The sequence below is a fragment of the Osmia bicornis genome, chromosome 8, assembly GCF_907164935.1.
Source record: "Osmia bicornis bicornis chromosome 8, iOsmBic2.1, whole genome shotgun sequence".
Lineage (NCBI taxonomy): Eukaryota > Metazoa > Arthropoda > Insecta > Hymenoptera > Megachilidae > Osmia > Osmia bicornis.
This window is the reverse complement of record NC_060223.1, coordinates 10,630,264-10,644,459: the sequence shown is the minus strand read 5'-3', so window position 1 is coordinate 10,644,459 and position 14,196 is coordinate 10,630,264. Positions and strand designations below refer to the sequence as shown.

The 14,196-nt window shown below is 33.4% G+C and overlaps 3 protein-coding genes across 4 annotated transcripts; 1 reads left to right on the top strand and 2 right to left on the bottom strand.

Moving 5' to 3' along the window:
- Positions 1-988: 988 nt before the first annotated feature.
- LOC114876443 (ras-related protein Rab-27A) lies at positions 989-4,971 on the bottom strand. Of its 2 annotated transcripts, none has more exons than XM_029187935.2 (5): positions 4,402-4,971; positions 4,115-4,185; positions 3,802-3,916; positions 3,058-3,170; positions 989-2,895 (listed from the first exon to the last, which is right to left on the bottom strand). In XM_029187935.2, exons 1-5 carry the CDS (start codon positions 4,543-4,545, stop codon positions 2,712-2,714), a joined length of 627 nt encoding a protein of 208 aa, XP_029043768.1. In that variant the 5' UTR covers positions 4,546-4,971; the 3' UTR covers positions 989-2,711. The 2 variants fall into 2 exon arrangements, with proteins under 2 accessions (XP_029043768.1, XP_029043769.1); XM_029187936.2 differs by having other exon boundaries at positions 4,115-4,256; positions 4,402-4,493.
- A 987-nt stretch (positions 4,972-5,958) lies between these two features.
- Positions 5,959-9,315, top strand: LOC114876426 (F-box/SPRY domain-containing protein 1). Its single transcript, XM_029187899.2, is given in 5 exon segments — positions 5,959-6,311; positions 6,461-6,498; positions 6,501-6,733; positions 6,811-6,901; positions 7,009-9,315. Coding segments are annotated over 5 exon segments (762 nt in total). The 5' UTR covers positions 5,959-6,006; the 3' UTR covers positions 7,104-9,315.
- Positions 9,290-13,701, bottom strand: LOC114876425 (transmembrane protein 164). Its single transcript, XM_029187897.2, is given in 10 exon segments — positions 9,290-12,126; positions 12,128-12,193; positions 12,269-12,368; positions 12,459-12,518; positions 12,520-12,536; positions 12,607-12,723; positions 12,815-12,877; positions 12,880-12,958; positions 12,960-13,156; positions 13,585-13,701. Coding segments are annotated over 10 exon segments (918 nt in total). The 5' UTR covers positions 13,588-13,701; the 3' UTR covers positions 9,290-11,910.
- Between the last annotated feature and the right edge of the window lie 495 nt (positions 13,702-14,196).

Sequence of the window (14,196 nt, the reverse complement as noted above, 5' to 3'; positions counted from 1 at the left end):
ATCGTTTGTCGGTTCTATATAGATGAAATTAGATTTTTTGTCGAAATTATTATGTTTCAAAAGACGACGAAAGCTGAATCGCGATCGAACGATCGAAGGCTTTCGTATTGCTTTGTCCTGTCGTCAATATGCCAGTGATATCGGTAACGACCGCTTTGAGACTAGCAGTTTAGCTCTGCCTCTGTGCAGACTAATTATTACGTAGACCCTCAAGTTCATTTGAAAGCTAGCAGGCAAAGCGATCGAACCGTTTAAAGCGTATCAGCAAGGACTATCAAAAGGATGCTATTCACTAGACCATAGCTAGTCCATCGATCAGATAGTTTTCCTTCCTTCCTTCCTTCCTTCCCTCTGATTCTCTGAATCGGCTTGACAATTTTTCGTTAACATAAAGCTATATTTTATCTGAAACCCTTTACCTGAAGCAGTAGCATAGACATTCAATGTACAACCCGTGCATCGTACTTTTCAACGACTCTTCAAGGATGAACTCGAAAGGGGTCGTTCTCGATCGCACAATAGCGCGTGATGCTCGTAAAAGCGTGGATCTGTTTAAAAATTCTCTAAAGTTTGATCGTAAAAACGAGATTCGCGAACTTAAAAAGCTCGTGTACCCGTAAACAGCAACACCGGCTCATATAAATAGCCGGCTAATAACCTGGCCGGCTGGTCAGGAAACTTCGATCGAACTTCTATAAAGGAAGTTTTGCTGCGAAACTTTCGAGCAGCTCCCTAGCTTCTGTATGTTTTACCCTTCGCCTAGTTATTGATGAAACAAAGTTTCACCGGCTGATGCTATGGGAGTTATTCTTCAGGCTCCCTATTTCCCAACAGCTCGATCGGTTTACATTTGATCTCGGGTCCAATGGGATACACAAACTGCCGAAGAAACACCTGCAGGTGCTGTCTTCTTGAACGGGCTGGAATTATTTCTTACACTTTCAGTTGTACAGTCTAGTTAAGAAGGCAATAAAAAATTGGTAATAAGTTAAAGCAGAATCATAGAACATTTATTTGTTAAAGAAGTTGTTTTTCAAATAAATTACTGCCGAGGCACATTACAATTTATAAAACAGACAAGTACGTATGCACGGTAGAGCGCTCTTCTTGCATCCCTCAGTTTTATTTAATAATAATTGTTTTAATTCTTCTATGAAAAATCTTGAAAGACACGCTCGCACATCTTATTAGTTTACTATGATCTAGCCAAAATTGAACACATCGAAATTCGTATAAAATCGTAATCAACCTTTTCGAAGATCTACTACCCTGATTTATAATTGCACTCGTCATCATTTCACGTAGTTCTCGAGATCGTAGTAAACTGACAATGTGCACGAGAATATTTCACTGAGAAACGGATAAGACTGGTGCAATCTTCTTTTATCACCTCGATGCATGACACGATGCACAAAATGGGGCAATAACTCCAAGTATCTCTATCGTTTCAAATTCGCGATCTAACGGAAAGGTTATGCATTGAAAGTAACACGAAACATTTTGAGATTCATTTTCATGGAAACTTCTATCGTGGTTGCTATTCGGGTGTCGTTGAAACTTTAATCTTATATCCTTCTCTTGAACTATCAAACAACTAGAGAAGTTATTATCCCCAAACTTTACGTGCCCATTTCGATCAATTGTAACTCGCAAATGTATAAATTGAAAAGGAACAACATACAATTCTATTCGCGACATACATAAAATGTCTATGTAAATGAAAAACTGAGATGCTGAGCAGCATAAGGATTTGAACCATGAAACGTTTCAAACTTATAAATCACGCGGGAATTCGTGCCTCTCGGCATCAAAGTCTCTCGTATAGATATTTTCCAATATTCCTTCATGGAAGTTAGAAGGAATAATGGTATCCTTGTGACATAGATAAATTTGATTATCATTTGGTTAACAACAGTAGAAACATCGTGCACCAGATAATATTTTGATTGTATTCTCAGCACAATACTTAACGACTAGATGATAAGTAACTTTGGTTAAACATAATAACAGCATCAAAAATACACGTACATATATATTTATAATCAAAAATCACTCTCTCGTTTCCTTATGTAATCATAGTTCGCGTATCACAATTTTTGGCGAATGAACAGAGACTAACAATATATTGATATACTGTTTCAAACCCAAATTGCTAAACCCACCCCTAAGACATTAAAAGACACCCTGAATATCCTATTGAACACGTTGTGCGTACGATGGTGACAGGTAAATCGCATAATTGCGGAAGAGTAAAAGACAAATGTATACGTCAAAGGTACAAGTTTACGGTTTGCGGTCAAAACAATTCCGTACTAATCGTAAGGGAACCGATCATGGAAGACGACGACAATATGTATGTACGTATGGATGTGTAGAATTAACGACAATGCAGAAATGTGCAATTTACGAGACAGTTGATCAACGGTTTCATAGACGTACAGCGGAACGTCGATCATCCCTTCGCCAGATTAATCGTAAGTGCGCAAGCCAAGCCACCGAATAATAGGATAATTGATAGGAAAAACTGGTCCATTGCAATTTTCATTCCTTTATTCGGGACGATCAATATTCTGCTGCGCGTACGCGTTAAACAGCACGTGTCGAACGTTGAACAACAAGAGATAGCTGAATAAAATGTGAGCTGCACGATGCCACCTGAACCGTAAGTTGGTAGATGGAGACAATTTATTCAGCTACACGAAGGGACGGTGTCAGCAGTAACAGGAAGTGCTCGGAGGCGATGTATCGCGCTCGTGGCACCGTAAAACTCTTTGGTGAGGCAATAATGACTTGTCCACGGTGCTTTCCATCCTTCGCATTACACGATCTAAAAGTATCTCCACGGCACGTGCCACGTTCTGGCCGGTCGCTGCGCTTGTTTCCAAGTACACCAAGCTGAGAAACACAGTTTATTAAATACTTGAATTCTTCTGAATTCAATTTTTTGATCGTTTAAGCCTGTCGTACATTCGTGGCAAAAGGCAAAAGGTTGACAATCTCATAGAAAATAACAGGGTCAATGCGAACATAATCAATTTTGTGTTCTATATTATTTACCCATGCTTCTCTGCTAATTCCCGGGCCTTATGTTCACTAACAACCCGTTTGTCTTCGAGATCGGATTTGTTTCCACAGAGAATTATGTCTGGATCTTCGCAATATGCGTGAGTCTACAGGTACACAAACACGAATCAACGATCAAACAAGGGAATCGAGATGGAATGAAAATGTTTATTCAAATAGAACATGCTGCAATATAATGCAAGAACACGAAAAGCTCGCAACGAAAACAGGCCAACTACGGCTTTGATATTTTACGATGAAATAATTTTAAACAGGCAAACAATAACTTCCAATGCATGGATACATTTTTCGAGTCATTCTGTTTTCATTGGAAATTCTTCGATTTATAAATTGAACGAAAATTATGTTAATAATCGCATTACAGAATAAATGATCTAACATTTATTTTTATTAACGCTGTAAATTGTTACGCTCACTATTTACGATTATTCGATCGAACGACAGTTTGAGCTCATATACAAGTATAAATAACAATTTTTCCATATTTCTAATAAATATGATAGATATATGAATAAAATCAATTTATTTAAAGAAAAATATTTTCATGCATAACTTGTTTGCTTTCTCATTCCCATATCTGAGATTTCCACGCTACAATCCTCAGCATGCAACATCCATAAAATTATATCTGTATGTTAGCTCAAATCATTGTTCAATAAGACTACTCTTTAATCTTGCATAAGTTTTATAATAACAATGTTAATAAATGATGAGTACCCTAAGTTGTTCCAGCCAATTTCTAACTTCAAGAAAAGACAACTCGTTGGTTAGATCAAAAATTAGAAGAAAACCCATGGAATCCCGGTAAAAGGCTGTAGTTAAACTTCTGAACCTGAATTTTAAGAGCATTAAACACTTGCATAATAATTTAACCCTTTAGGACTGTTAGTATAATTAAATCTTATAGGAACTATTCTTAATAACTAAAGATGTGAAGTAAAATTAAGACATTTTATATATATTATGAACTGTGTTTAAAGAATATTAGTGCCCTAAAGTAGATTTTAAACTTAAATGTAGCAACTGTTACCGCTCTTGGCCAGCTGTGTCCCACAGCTGTAAATGCACACGTTGAGTTCTACCATTTGCTGTCTGGTATATCTGTAATAGGTAATGACTCTTGCTTGTAAGTAGTAACACATGTGTGTCTAAAGACATTTACATGTATATACCTATAATTTATACGTATCGTTCAGACATAGACCTTCAAAATGTTTCAAATTAATAATACTACTACAGAAATGAAGAGCAATTTTCCTACAATAATAATAATAATAACAATTAGCAACATAGTACATGATAAAATAATTCACTTACCACCCGTTTTTCCTTAAAATCAATGCCGACAGTGGATATAAAACGGGAATCGAATGTACCATCAGTATACTGATACAGAAAACTTGTTTTACCCACTCCAGAGTTTCCAAGGGCCAAAAATTTAATAAGATAATCGTATTCCATTTTAGGGAATTGATTGATAAAGCACGATTATTGTACTTCGAATGTTAGACTTTGTTAAAGACACTTTTCCATAAAATTGTATTGATCGTTTTACGCATGATGCAAAATACTCTTGATAAGAAGTTATCGCATTAATTTGTTTGTTTAATTTTTGAAGGAAAAATTGCCACCACTATCAAAACGAAACATGTGCGATATTAGACACCTGTTGCCTACGTATACAATTTTCAAACGATTCGTGCCTTTCAAAACAAAATACTGCAGATATAACACTACTTGGTACTGGGAACTATAATCTTTAGAAATTAAAGGTAAATAATTAAACTAAGTGAAAACCAACTCATCACTCAAAATTCACGATCTATACTGAACTGTACTGAACCTAGTTCACAGTGACCAGTGACTACAGATTTAACAAGACTAGACATGCCTTTATTTTCAAGGGGTTTTGAATTGTCCCTTGAAAACAATCGCCATTGTTATATCCTCCGGAAAGAAATTAGAGGACGATTATTATACTGGTTGTGCCCTCTTAATACTGACCTAATATCATATTGGGGTGTTGGGACCTCGAGGCATAGGTGACGCTCTCTGCATACCGACCTGGTATCATCTTGGGATTCTAAGGATCCCGAAGCACCACCGATTCTAAATACCGAAGTTATATCATCTTGGGGCTCTACGGACCCCGAAGCACCGCCAATTCTGCATACCGAAGTTATATCGTTTGGGGTTCTAAGGATCCCAAAGCAGCGGTGACGTTCTCCGCATACCGACCTGGTATCGTCGCGGGGTTCTAAGGACCCCATAGCACCGCTGATTCTGCATACTGAAGTTATATAGTCATGGGGTGCTAAAGACCCCGATGCACCCGTGGTGCTTTCTACATACCGACCGGGTATAATGTGGGGGTTCTAAGGACCCCAAAACACGGATAACATTCTGCATACCAACATAGATATATTACATGCCTTCTTACATAGATATATGTTACGTACGCAATGACGAAAATTAAAGTACAACAATATTGTACTTATGTATTACCTGAATAATTAAAATATTAATAATCTTTTATTCATTCTGGCAGCAGTTTTAATGCGTACAAGTTAGAAAATTATAATATGTCTTTAACCCCTAACTGTCGGTAAGTCTATAAAAATTCGACTTCTGCGCCATCTATGCAGTAACCGCAGAAACTACTCGACAATTTACCGACTGCAGGATGATCGATCGATAAGCCGGCAACTTATCGACTGCCGGAGGAAGTTATCGAATAGTCTGGGGCGTTTTGTATAGATGGCGCTAGAATCTCACCTTGGGGTGTATGGGACCCCCTAAATTATTACCCCCTCGAAACAAAGGCATGTCGAGTCTTTTTTTATCTGTAGTCACTGCTGATACTAGCCGCGCGGCGTTCTGCGCGTGTATGTTTTGTTCGTTTACTCGATCAGAACCGGCAAAATGGACGATATAGCACTTCCAGCATCTGATCACGTTTTAGAAGTGATTTTTTCTTATTTAGATTTGCACACATTGAGAAATTGTTCCTTAGTGTGCAAACGATGGAATCAATTTTTAAATGATGAGAACAATGACGCGTGGAGAATGCACTGTCTCAGAAAATTAGCCCAAGAAGCGCTTAGTTCCGACTTGTTGTCATCAGTGCCTACTTACAAATCGAAACTTCGTGCATTTTATCACGCATGGAATCCTAATGACTGTTCTCGTAACATTTACATTAAAGACAATGGATTCACCCTCCACAGGTAGACTTCAATTCAGTCATTAATATGTGTTTATTTTGGAGGCTTTACACTCAGCTTCTGATTGTAAATGGCACGCATTTTAAATCTGTTGTGTTTTCTAAATATCTTTTAAACTTCTGATATACAATGGTTGTATACATGTATTACAGAAACCCAGTTGCTCAAAGTACAGATGCCTGTAGAGGTAAAATGGTTTCCGGCATGGTCGTCATGCCTGGGAAGTTATTTGGGAAGGACCTTTGGGTACAGTAGCTGTTATAGGCATAGCTACAAGAGAAGCACCTTTATTATGTCATGGCTATGTAGCATTAATGGGTTCTGATGAACATTCATGGGGTTGGAATCTAGTAGATAATCATTTGTTACACAATGGAAATGTACAAGGAAATTATCCTTTACTTAATAATGCTCCAAAATATCAGGTATGTTACATTTTTTTAATTGCAAGAGATGGTATGATTGTCAAATATACTATAAGGTATACATTTGTAATTAACAGGTTGGGGAAAGAATTAGGGTAATATTAGATTGTGATGATAATACATTATCTTTTGAGAAAAATTATGAATTTTTGGGAGTGGCATTTAGAGGTATTGTATTTCAATATTTATTAGCTAATAGCATAAATGTTTATTGAAATATTTCCTTCTAAAGTTCTAGCAATAATAGTGATATTAATAAGAAATTAAATATGTAGGGTTGCCAGACAAAAGATTATACCCTTCTGTGTCTGCTGTATATGGAAATACAGAGGTATCTATGGTATATTTAGGACCACCTTTAGATGGCTAACACTATACTTCATGTAGAAACTTATCCTCAGAGGCTTATTCAAGGCTGCATGATGAAATCTCTGTCTAGAGAATAGTGCATCATACTAAAATGTCTACTATAAAGTAGAATTAGCACACTAATGAACTGCTGTATGATACTCTTAATGAAGGATTGTGTGCCTGTCATTCAGTCAATAACATTGTAAATAGTATTAGCATCTGATTTCAACTCATAAATCTATCACCGAGCTTTATAATAGTAATGAGTTACTCAACAATTAACGTTTATAAATTTCACTTACAATCATACATTTGTTAATAGTTAATGTTGAGAAGGTCCATACATTGAATAATGCAACTTTTCATTTCAATTTCATGATGGAAAGTATCTTTATACGAAAGGTTGAGTGGTATATTACCGAATTTAAGGTCAATCTACAAAGAGTTGAATTATACGATTTTTAACAGAAAAATTCCGTTGCAAAATGATTGTGTATGATAGCTAAAAAAATCCGAGTCGAATTATTGTTATTTTAAAGCCTTTCAAAGTCATAAAGCTGTAGTTTAAGTTGATACAAATGTACATAAAAGAAAGGATTTTATGATTCTTTTACTCTTCCATACAGTATTGGTATTCAAGTCCTTGTATAAATACATGCTTTATACGTATAAATCAACTATCACATGCCAAAGAAATGGCAATTCTTATAATAGTATATAGTTTATTTTCACTGCTATTAACTATTGTACTAATTTTGTGGTAACTTAGAAAGAACTGTGATTCATTTGTATTTTGTTAGTGTACTTATTTTTTTCTATGGTATCTGTGTAGATGTTTTACTTATTTATATTTTATCGTGGCTGTCGAGAAGTAACAGATATTTTGCCGGGAAAAGAGATACGAAACACCTCTTTTTTTTCTTTTACAAGAGTTAATTACGCTTAGTGTTTTAATTTATTCTAGATGCTTATATAAATTTTTAATCGATATACATATATTTTCCAATGTTAAGAACTGATACATGTGTGTATATATATATATATATATATTTTTTCTTTTTAATACCAATAGAGCTCAAGTAGCGGAATCTTCGAATAAATCGAGAATAATTTATAAAATAGTATACAGGGTGTTCCACTTAAAGTGTTCATAGCTGCTTTATTTCTTAAATGTACAAAGCAATCTGTAAAATATTGTGTGGGAGGAAGTCTAATCAATTTATACGATCTTTATTATTTCCCTTTTTTCTTTTACTAGATGAAACTAATTCGACTTATATTATTTTCAAAGCATATTAAAAGGAGAAAAAGTAGTTCAGTACAGTCCAAGTACCTGTGAAATTCATCTACACAATATCAAGAATGAGTATCGTTTTTCCGTTGTGCGGTAATATGTGTGATACAGCTTTGTGTATGAAAGTTTGTTTAATCAAAGAATTAAGTATTTCACCACTATTGTGATGAATGCACAATACGTCATATTTAACGCAGATCATTTTTCTGATTCGCTTATCACATTTAGAGTAAGGAAATGTTGTATTGATTACACGTGAAAATTGTACATCGTGCTCTATGAGATATATTTATAAAATAGTAATATTATCAGTGTAACGATTGACACTGTAACTTATTCATCAGGCTACGTTATGTATAGCCTGCGATAAATCAGTATTCCTAAACTTTTGTACAGAATCGTGTACATAATGATCATGAATGTACAAGGAGAGAATCGCCCTTGTTTCCAATGGTTTCATCAGCATAAGTAGATAATTACGAGTCATGGACTGATTTAGAATTTATACCTTTCTCGAATGATGATAAAACTAATCACATGGAAGAGAAAAAAACGTTATATAAGTTATATGTGGAATATAAATTACCAAGATTACACGTGGAGTATAGTGGTGCCTTATAACGATTCTTTCGGTGTAATCTCTATGTGGCTACGCGATACACAATAGTAATTTAAGCATTACGATCAATCCATTAAATGTAGATGTACATGTTAACAATTCGAACCACAAGTAAATACATGTCGTTTTGTAAATACGCATAATTATCATGTAATCTCCTGGGAAACCATTCTGTACAAATGTTTAAGAGAAAAAAGTAAATTTAATCATGATACGATCCAGCTTGGAACACCGGTATACTTGCAGATGTATCAGGAGTACGAAAGTTTTAAGAAAAAGAAATGTACATCGCTCTGTAAATAAATTATTTTATTTTAATGCTTTAATGTTTGTATTGTTGCATACCATCAAACGTGTCTGACGGTAATTCTTAATACTTCCGTTCTAACGGAATAATTTTTATTTTAGATAAACCCATTCTGCTTCGCACCTTATCCTACTTATCGTTATACCAATGAAGATCAAAAGTAATGTTTCTTTGATTCTTACTTTCCAGAAGCCAGTTCCGTGTTTAGTACCAAATTTATATTATCATTACGGAAACAACGTTCTCCGTAACTTACAAAAATATAACAACAATAATTTATTGCACACTTAGTTCAATGAATAGTCCATCACCTTTTCGACTATGCAACTTATATGTATACATTGAAAATTCAATATAGTAATGGTCTAATTTATAATTAATTTATTGCTATTTTTAAAATTAATTCATACTACATGACCTATAATGTCAGAAAGATTCTTAATTTAATTCTAAATTAAAGTTTCAACTAAGTTAGACTCATTGCACTAGCGAATCTTCTATGTACATAATACATAAACATACGCTATTCGTGCTTATTCATGTATACCTTGTAAGATAATAGGGCTATAAATTAGAAGTAACATAGGCGGCGATGCACATACATACATACATACATACACGGTCCCTTTCTTGTACATAAAACATAATCTGTTTTTTGATTTCTTATTATCTCTACTATGTAACAGTGACCCTGAAGCACGTGTATTACACAATACATTTGTTATACATACAGTTCCTTCATGTTTTAATGTGTCGTAAATATTTTCGCAAGTCGTATAATCATCATTGCACAGACTCGTGTACATGACTATTATGTAATGTACAATATAAAAGGTATTTTCATCGTACTATATCAAGATTCTAAATTAAACCTCATCGAGGCCTTATATCAGCATACAGATGCGGACAATGACTATTTTTTAATATAATGTAATTGTTATTGAGACATATTATTGTTCATGACCTTTCGCTTGGAAATTTTATATTACAGTAAAATGTTCAGTTTTTTTATTTATCGTTTTTATTTATGTACACTGATTTTTTATTATCATACAATTGATGTAAATGCAGTATGCTTTAGAAAAGCATTCAATGGTGTAAAAATCTATTTATATTCATTTTATTTTCCATGCAAAAGGACACAAATATCAATTGTGTAAAAAGTGCGCACAATTAAAGATTAATCCTTAACGCTGTGGAAACACTGAAGTCATACATTCTCTACCCAAACTATTAATATTGTAATTTTTTGTGAATTAATAAGTATCTCATTAGTATCTTTTTTTTTAATGTTAGGCCATCTAAATAATCAAATAACCATTGAGGTATCAGAATAGGTAAATGCAGACCGAAATTTACATTTCAACGTAAGAATAAGAATATATTGACTTTTATTTGGAGGTTGTATAAGAATATACAAATTTCGGCTGAGAATTTGTAAAATAATAAATATAAATTCGAATTTATTCATAAACTTATAATAAAATTATGTAAAATTACAATCTTTGGACTGCAAACATTCCATGTTGCATTTTTTTTTCTTTGGCGCTTTAAATTATAAATTTAATAACATTTTACATAATAAAATATGTCATAGAATAAAATTTGTGACAGTCAATGTAAACTTATTGAAGTAATTTCGTGTAGATTGAGTATATGGAATGTATTGTATAATTAAAGTAATAATTTGACTATGTGCACACTGTTAACACAATCCTACATTTCGTTAGTATTAATAAACTAACAATCTGTTTTTATCAGTGCATTCGTACTTTAAACTGTATCATGTAATGTAATTTACATTTATATATCACAATCAAGCTGCTTCTTTATGGCTGAGAAACTTGTGAAATAAAGTCACACCTTACCAAAGTACTTAACAATATGGAAATAAATTATAATATGTTAAATTAGGAAATTCAGTATTTGACTCGATAACTGATTTTTTTTCAGTTACAACAGGTACTGTAAACTATTTTCATGGCTAAAATTGCCATTATTCATAGCATAAGATAAGCTTCATAGTAATTTTACATCTAGGCACGGAAAGCATTTAAATAGATACATACATAAGTATTGAAAACTTTTCAGTGAGGTATGTATTTTTGCAAGGATAGTAAAATTATAATTTTCCATGAACAATAAAAGAATAGAAAAATTCAATATTCTATGGTGCTGGTATGTATTTAAGAAAATGATCTGCCTAGACGCATTAGGAATGCGAGATTCTTAGAGTCCCATAATCTAAAAATTCTAATTGGAGAAACATGCTACATCGGAATATTAGCAATTGAAATTCATAAGACGTTAATCCGAAATTTGTAAATTTCTAGTTCCTACCACTATTTGCCCTGTTGTTTCTATTCACTTCATCGAAAGATGCAGTGTAAAAAATACCTAGAAACGTGTTTAAAAAAGGGAACCTGTAATTTTGATTACAGGCACTGACTATACATGTAGTTACGAATGCACGTACAAACACAAAATAATTTGTGTTCGTTTAATTATTGACAAAGGTTGTCGGCTTCCCTTGATCATGGAATATTCACTTACTTTCGGCAATGTATCCATAGAGATTACGGTGGCATCAATTACAAAGTATTAGCCTAATTTAAATGGGTATGTCCATTTCCCGAGTATTCGTATCTTCATATACTTTTGTTCGTTCTCCAATCTGTACTTCTTTTCGGAAGTGTACAGTCCAACGTCGCTTTTACTCTAGTTAGCGGACACTTGGTTAAAAAAGAGTCTGCTGAATAGCAAAATAATTTGCATAATAAAGGGCATAATATTCCTTGATGAATCATCGTCCATACGCGATAAATAGTTTCCCGCGAAGGGGTCTAGAACAGCCGCACACAATATGTGGCTAAGATTGACTTGAATAGGCTAAAAAATAAAATGTTGATACATTAATTTAATAAATAAATACAAAATTTAAATCGAGGGATGAAAAAATTATACCAAAGCAATAGATTGAAGAATCCAAAAATGATATGCAAGATTTAGCCCGTAACTAAAAACAGTCCAACTCATATCTGATAAGGTTCTACATTATAAACACCTAAAAGTACAAATGAAATACATTCACCAGATTAATTTTTCTATCTCTACTTACTGAATTAAAAAAAAAAAAAGAGAGAATTGTACCAACCCACCAAGCCTCAGTAAATAATATGGTATTACTACCATTAAGCCATGTTGAATCCAATAATTGCTTGTCTGCAAATATCTGCAAGAAATGGTATTATGTCAATCTGAAATATTAACTACCTGTTTTAGTAATAAAAATGATGAGTTACTCTGCGTGATTCTGTCTCTGGGAACAAGATATGCTAAAGTGGTCCATTTAAAAAGTTCAGTGTATTCCTAAAGACAGCTGTGACTGTTGGACTGGGATCAGCTATCAGCAAGTATAACTATATTATACAAAATCAATGATACCAAGTAGCTGGAAATGAATATATATATCTATATATATATTGCTAATATGTAATAAGTTAAGTTTACCTGTGCTGCTGTTGTTATATGACACGGATTTAATAAATATACAATTGTCCTGCTTGGTAAATTTAAAAGCCAATCTCTATTCCTAATACCAGTGACATAATCATCAATAATATTCTTTTGCCAACACGGTCATGATTACATAAGTACCTTGGTTGGTAAACTCATTTGTTTGTAACCCCAAATGAGCAAAAATATGATGACTATAGATATAATAATGTTTCAATTATTCTTCTTTCAGGACTTATATAGTTTGGCACATTCTGGGCCTACCATTACGTGTATGGAGGCATTAACACCATCATATGCCCATTCAAACATTGTTAACAGTTTCTGTTTATACAACTAAAAAGAGATAATTAATATTGTTAATTTCAACTTTCTTAAGTACACATTTCAATAGTAACATTAAATACAAATCATGTCCAATTACAAATGTTAAATTTTCATTTTTAAAATTTAATATTAGAAACGTTTTGCCATGTGATGTTCTTTACTTCACTAACATTTTTGCACTGAACTTCAAGTCAAAGTGTTATCAAGCTGAACATGCAAATTCATGATAAATTTTAATAGACTATTATATTTGAATGACAAATATAATTGACAAACAGAAAATATAATTATTGATTCACCTAAACACAAGTGTCTTCGAATACGAGACCAAAAATAAATATATCTATCTTTCTTGACGTAACAATTTAGGTTTAGGCAGGCAGATGCACCGTAACTTAAGCTGAATTAAGTGAGTACAAATATTGTAGTTTGTGTACCATGTAATTGGTATATCAGTGCGAAATAGTATTCCCATGGAATTGTTCTTTACTTGATGCACCGTTGCCAAAAATAGAAATATTTTTTAAGAACTAATGGTCGGTAAACTGATCAGAAATTCGATCACTGCACCATCTATTCAAAAAATAGATAAGTGGTAAGTTGTCGAGTAGTTTCAGCGGTTTTTGTATAGATGGTGCAATAGTCTAATTAGAGACTATTTTTTTTTTTTATGAGCGATATATTATAATAATAACGTTTAAATTCCATTGTATCAAACGAAAGAGGAAAGAAAAAAGTTTTGAGCGCATGATACGATTACAAACGTTAATTACCATTTTTATTAAAAGTTTCAACATTACGGTTAAATGATTTATCATCTGGCAAAGTAATAGAGTAATTAATAACTTAGTTATTAGTAAAAATGTCGTTCAACATTTCGGTGACTGGGCAAATCACTTGGTTGATAAATACGTCAGCTCGTAGATGTCGTGTGATTGTACATAAAAAGTTTCTCCAACATTTTATCCAAGTAGGAAGATCATGCAAGCGACAAAGCTCGCGCTACGGTTACTATTAATTAAATTTCGTGAGTCAGTAAAAACTATCCA

Excerpts from the sequence above, each read along its gene's own strand:
- LOC114876443 (XM_029187935.2), bottom strand. The coding sequence starts at position 4,545 with ATGGAATACGATTATCTTATTAAATTTTTGGCCCTTGGAAACTCTGGA. Across the intron at positions 3,917-4,114 it reads GACACAGCTGGCCAAGAGCG|GTTCAGAAGTTTAACTACAG; the intron begins GTAACAGTTGCT and ends CTTAAAATTCAG. Across the intron at positions 3,171-3,801 it reads ATTGGCTGGAACAACTTAGG|ACTCACGCATATTGCGAAGA; the intron begins GTACTCATCATT and ends GTGTACCTGTAG.